The sequence below is a fragment of the Harpia harpyja genome, chromosome 11, assembly GCF_026419915.1.
Source record: "Harpia harpyja isolate bHarHar1 chromosome 11, bHarHar1 primary haplotype, whole genome shotgun sequence".
Lineage (NCBI taxonomy): Eukaryota > Metazoa > Chordata > Aves > Accipitriformes > Accipitridae > Harpia > Harpia harpyja.
The window spans coordinates 9,186,589-9,192,723 of NC_068950.1; the positions used below are offsets into that span (position 1 = coordinate 9,186,589).

General features: G+C 62.4%; 1 protein-coding gene across 1 annotated transcript; it reads right to left on the bottom strand.

Moving 5' to 3' along the window:
• Positions 1 to 710: 710 nt before the first annotated feature.
• On the bottom strand, positions 711 to 5,078 carry LOC128147621 (uncharacterized). The gene is made up of 11 exons (XM_052800361.1): positions 5,010 to 5,078; positions 4,474 to 4,647; positions 3,882 to 3,938; positions 2,610 to 2,785; positions 2,323 to 2,395; positions 2,172 to 2,222; positions 1,763 to 1,822; positions 1,595 to 1,650; positions 1,355 to 1,424; positions 1,115 to 1,161; positions 711 to 945 (listed from the first exon to the last, which is right to left on the bottom strand). The coding sequence occupies exons 1-11, from the start codon at positions 5,076 to 5,078 to the stop codon at positions 744 to 746; spliced, it is 1,035 nt and encodes a 344-aa protein (XP_052656321.1). The 3' UTR covers positions 711 to 743.
• Positions 5,079 to 6,135: the final 1,057 nt, after the last annotated feature.

Below are 6,135 nucleotides of genomic sequence, written 5' to 3' on the forward strand. Positions count from 1 at the left end.
AGAGGCCTGCTGTTTTCTCCCTTGCGCCACCCTCCGACAGGGCCTTTCCCCTCGGCAGCGAAACTTGCGAGCGGCTGGAGAAGCCGGCAGGGAGCAGCCGAGGCTGTGCCGGCCGGTGGCTGTGGGGTCAGTGCCTGGGGACAGGGCCGCTGGCTACGAGATTGCTCAAATGGGCCCTGTGGGATGGGGTGCCACTGGCCAGGGTGCATGGGTACAGCGCTGTTGGGGATGGGGACAGGGGGCCATGGGGCTGTGGGGCCACCAGGGCTGGCAGCCTGGGGAGGGGAGGAGACCGGGGCCCTGGGAGGAAGGGAAGAGGGCTTGCAGGGTGTCTAGGGGGCTGCGGGTGATAAAATTTGCCACCTTGCGTGTAAATGTGTCCCTGGCTGCTGTAGCCCGAGTAGCCTCAGACACGCTTACAGGGGTTGGCCTGCACGGTGCTTAACGGTTGCCAAAAAGGTGGAGTAAAGAAACTACGGTGGCCTGAGAAGACAGTGGTTCCACCAGCTTGTGCAGCGTCATCGATACTCCAGGGACGGAGGGAGCGCAGGTGAGGCTGGCACGCAGGGACCTGGCTTGCAGCAGGCAGGGTGGCAGCGCCCAGTGCCTAGTGGATGAGACTGGGCCTGGCCTCGAGGGGCTGTGGGGACCGGCGCATGGGGCAAGACCCTCTCCCTGCGCCCCGACAAACACCCCAGAGCACGTGGAGGTGGAGAGAGACAAGGCTTTATTGGGAGGGGCGGTCAAAAAGGCAGCAGCCCCTCACTGACCGCTGGGAGGATCTTTCCCACTGCATATGCCAGGTCGGCATAGGCCTCCTCAGGCAGCACACGGGGCAGCAGGCGGCAGAAGAGCCCAGGGTGGTAGCAGGAGGCGTAGAGCACGGCGGCAGCCACTGCGAAGCTGATGACCAGCTCCAGGCTGACCAAGAGCAGGAGGAGTGTCCTGTGGGGCAGAAGAGGTATGCCCCACAGGACAGGGCAGGGTGGATGCATCCCAGCCCCAAGAGGGATGGAGGGGGCCGTTCCGGGAGCCCCACGGGCTGCTTCCCCAGCCGTTCCTCATCGCTCCCTCGGGCAGGGTGGGACACGAGACTCCGAGTGGGGACACTCACTGCAGCCAGTAACAGAAGCCACGTCTCCTCGCCAGCACATCCCTCTCCTGCAGGTCAACGCAGAGCAAGGACACTTGTCAAGCACTGCCGCATGGCCTGGACAGCTAGAGTTGCCCGGTGCCCCCAGCCTCCGCCTTGCGCAGGAGCATAGCCCATGCGTGGCTGGCACCTCCATGGACCCCTCTCCCCCGGGAGACCCACGCTGGTGGGGCAGGGGCTGGCACAGGCTCTCCCCCTTACCAGCTGTGCTTCCACCACCTCCGGCAGCACAGTCTCCAGCGTCTCTGCCTCCTTCTTCCTGTGATAGTGGCTGCAGGCAACAGGGCTTGGTAGGAGGAGCCATGCTGGGGGTCCCCTTCCAAACATACACCGCCCCAGGCAGGGATGAGGCTCCCCTGGCACCAGCATTGGCAGCCCCATCGCGCCGGGTGGTGCAGGGACCCCCCTGGACACCCGTGTGGGGCGAGGGGCCCTGCTTACCAGGCCTCTTCCTCCTCCAGTGCCTGTTCCAGGTGTCTTATGTCCTGATGCAGCGCCTGGGAGAGGGAAGGGTCTGAGTCCCTGAGCCTGCTGTAGCCCTCCTCCAACCCCCCCCACCCCAGGGCCCATGGGCACCCACCCATTTTCTCCTGGCCCCTTCAGCACTACCTCATTCTCCTGCTCATCCTCCTTGAGCCAGGCTGCCAGCAGGGCACAGGGCTTTTCCTCCTGCAAAACCACAGGCGCGTCATGCAGGCGGCTGGGCTGGGACCTTGGCACCCTCGCCCCTCTCCAGCCCCAGGGCCGTGCCCACTCGCTCCCCCACTGCCCCAGGGCACTACTGGGAAACTGGGCGACTGGCAAGGCCGGGCGTGGGGAAGTGATGGACGCCCCCCTATCCTGGGGAAATTGTCCTCCCCAGTCACGCTGCTGCCTGCGGCCACTGGGCAACCAGCACTAGGTGACCCTCTCTGAGCAGGGGGGTTGGACACGACAAGATGACCTCCAGCGGTCCCTCCCAACCTCTTGGCCCCAGCCGGCGCAGCTCTGGATCATGGGCAGAGGAGAGGACACCAACCTTAGTGTTGAGCTGCTGTATGGCGCCGTGCAGCTCCTGATGGTTCTCCTCCTGCGTGCGGAAAGGAGAGCAGGGGCTCAGGGTCTGCAGCCCCAGCCCCTGCGGACCGGGAGCCCCTCCACACCTACCATAGGCTGCAGCAGCTCCTTACCGCTTGCTGTCGGTGCGGAGCTCTGCGCACAATCTCTGCCGGCTCCTCGATCAGTCGCCGCAGCCTCTGCTGCCTGCAGGAATGGGGAACCGTCAGATGCCCTCTCACAGACACACTCCCCCCTCGCACATGGCGCTGCCCCTGCTTCCCATGTTGCAGCGCCCATCAGCCACCTGCACACCCGCACCCGGCCGGCGGTCCTGCATGCCCCCTCGCCCTATGCCCGGCTCAGCCTGCACTAGCTGGCTGCCCAGGACTTGGCAGGAGGTGGGGGGGGCACCAGGGACCTGCACTGCTGTGCCTCCTTCTGCCTTTCCCCAAAAGCAGTCTGCCCGGGAGAGAAGAGGGAACAGGAACGTCTCCAGGAGACGTAGGGGATTAAAGCTGAGACCAGCGTCCGCAGGGCTCCCCGACGGTCCTTACGAGGCTGGCTTTCTCCCCTGGTCACCTGGCTGCCGTCCAGCTGTCAGATCAGAGAATCGTGTACATCTGCAGCCACAGTCACCTCTGCTCAAAAGAGAGAACTGCACGGGCCAAAACGCCACGCTTTGCAACAAGGCGTTTCATTATTTCTCTCTCGCGATTGACCCAACTTAACTCTCACCCTGTAGAGGCCTGCTGTTTTCTCCCTTGCGCTACTGCTGGGTACCGAGACAGAAATGGCCGTGTGCCTCACCAGCCGAGAATCTTAAAAGAAAGCCCAGCACCTTCCTTGCCCAGAGATGGGCAGTACGTGGGTCAGTAGGAAAACGTCTCGCTTTTCACGTGACGCATGCCTACATTTTGTTGGTCTGGAGCGTGCTAGTAAATGAAGATGGTGGGGTGCTCTTCAGCAGGAGTTTTGCCGTGTTTCCCAGCCAGCACTGCTGCACGCGGGTGCTCTTAACCGTCGAGAGTGAGGAGTGCGATTAGTCTAGGATTATTCCTGGAGGGACAGGACCCACGGGGCCCCGGGCATGCAGCTGCCACTGCCACCTTACTGGGACATGGGCATCCACCAGGGATCTCACTGAGACACGGGCACCCCCTGGGAACCTCACTGGGACATGAGCACCCTGCCGGGATGCGGGGCCCTCCCCCTGGAACATGGGCACCCGCAGGGCACCTCACAGCCACGGATGCCCGTTCCCTCTCACCCCAGCTTTCCCGCTTCTCCTGGAGCGCCTGCTCCACACGCCCGCACGCAGCAGCCTGGCTCCCACCACTGCCTTTCATGTTCCCGCTTCCCTGGATCCCCTCGGTACCAAAACCACATGTGCTACAGGAACAGTAAACTTTATTGGTCTGAAGAGTGCTGGAAGGTGGAGAAAGTAGGCTTCTCCCAGCAGGAGTTTTGCCGAGTTTCCCGGATGGCTCTGCTGCACGGGCATGGTCTGGCTGTCCCCTTTGGAGACACGGGGATGAGCCCTGGCCTTCTGGATGCCGGTGGACCCTGGCAGCACCTTTGGGAGGGTGGAAAAGGGGACCCTCCCCAGGGGTCTTCATCAGAGAGTTGCCAAATGCCTGTTGGCTGTTGTGCCAGGTGGGCACGGGCAACCCGCCAGGCCGTGGCCACCCACCCGTTGGCCATGGCCACCATGCAGGAACATGATCATCAGGGCGATGATGGCCTCCAGCTAGTAGAAGAGGTTGCAGTCAGTGGAGGTGCCCTCACCCGACGAGCCTTCGGCTGGCTGCCACCCTGAAGAGAATTCACTGTTAGCTGGATGAAAATGCTACAGTTGGAATTGTTATCCACCCACTTCCTAACACCTGCCCCTCTTCCTAAAGCCTAAGGAACCCAATGGGTCATGGGCAGGCACTGGCCACTGCCACCTTACAGGGACATGGGGAGCAAGCACCACACACCTCACCGGGGCATGGGCAGGCACCAGGCACCTCAGTGGAACACAGGCACCCACCGGGAACCTCACAGGGATGTGGGCACCCTGCCAGGACATGGGCCCCTACTCCTGGGCTGTGGGCACCCATGGGTCACCTCACAGCCACAGATGCCTGTTCTCTCCTGCCGCAGGTCCCACCCTTCATGGACAGCAGCACCCACTTGCACCACTGCCTTTCGTGTTGCCCATCCGCCGGGCGCACGCTCTAGCTGGAGTTGCACGGGGAGCTAGAGAAGGCTCTCCTCTAATTACCTTTTTCTTGTGCCACCTTCCTGGAGTACTGGTGCCGGAGCTCTTTCAGGCGGAGGCGGTAGGTATGCCTCAGGCACCTGACCAGCAAGGAGATTTTGGCCTCCAGTAGGCAGAGCAATTCGTATTTGGAGACGGCGTGCTTTCCCAGGCAGCCTGTCCCCATGGAAGTTGAGGCCGTCTGTCCACTTCCCTGGAAATGAGAGCGACAGGGGCACAATGAAGCAGGTGGGGGCCTGGGGGGCCGAGAAGTGTCCTGCTGGGCTTGGCTTCCTCTGGAAGAACTCCAGCCTCGCAGGACTGCTCCGGGCAGCACGTTGGGCTGAGGAAACCTCTGGCAGGCCCCGTGTTGTGCTGGGGGCTACCGGAGGGTTTCAGCCCCGCGGCTTGGCGGGTCCCTGGGGAAGAGGCAGAGGACCTCTTGGGGCCTGCTGAGGCTTTCTTGCCCGCGCTGGGTTTTGGTTTTATATTGCAAGCCTTCTTGGCCAAGGCTGTTGTGGGTCCCTGCTCCCCACAGCCCGGTCCCTTCCTGTGTGACTGATCTCGACTGCTCACCTGTCCCTGGGGTCTCTTCGCATTTCTCCAGAGGCGAAGCGCAGTCCAAACCATGTGGAGCAGCCACATGGTTTGCCAGGCCCTGTGAAGCTGCCAGGTCCTGTCCAGCTGGACAAGGTGGTCCCAAAGCCGGTGCAGAGCGCAGCGCAACTCAGAGGCTATGCTCTCTGTGCCAACGGGCAGTTGCTTCAGGCCCTCAGGAACGACGTCCATCCTGACCCTGGCCCAGCCGCGGGGGCTGCGAAGGCCAATGCTGCTGGTCCATTCGGAGGCCATGCTGTCGGCAACAGCGGGCGGTTGCTTCAGGCCCTCAGGAGCGACGTCCATCCTGACCCTGGCCCAGCCGCGGGGGCTGCGAAGGCCAATGCTGCTGGTCCATTCGGAGGCCACGCTCTCAGCGACAACGGGTGGCTGCTTCAGGTCTTCAGGAAGCAATTCTATCCTGAATATGAAGCAGTCGGGGTGGCTGCAAAGGCGAAGGCCACCAGGGAACAGAAAGAACGTGCAGAGAGCCATGGTGAGGGACTGAACTGGACTGAGCCTCATCGTGGTCTCTGCTGAGGAAAAAAATCTCAACGCGCAATCTGGCTTGGGCTGTCACCCCGAGCAGAGTGCAGGCAGTGACCACCAGAACCGAGTGGCCACCCTGTGTGTCTGCGCTTGCAAGGGTTGCTGACGTGACGAGTCACGGGCTGATGTCACGCAAGGCTCTGTGATGTCACAAAGCCTTTCCCCGCCCACCTGGCAGGCGAGGAAGGCTGAGGCAGAGCTGGGGAGGACCTGCGTAGGGGGATTTTGAAGCCTGCTGCTCCCACTGCTGTGCCCATTGGTGGACACTGAGCCCAGCAGTGGAGCAGGACTGTGTCCCACGTGGTTGGGGCTATGCCCTGAACTTGTCAGTGAGAAGGAGCTGTGCCCAGAGCTCTATCCAAGCTGCGTTCAGCAGCCGGGCAGCCGTGACACGGTTCAGCTCAAAATCCTCTTGGGGGCTAAGTGGCAGCCCATGTTAAGAGGAGAGCCAAAAAGGCACTCACTTTGAGAAAAATCCTAACCCTGCCGGAGCAGGGGGTTGGACAAACTGACCTCCAGAGGTGCCTCCCAACCTCAGCCATTCCGTGAATTGTGA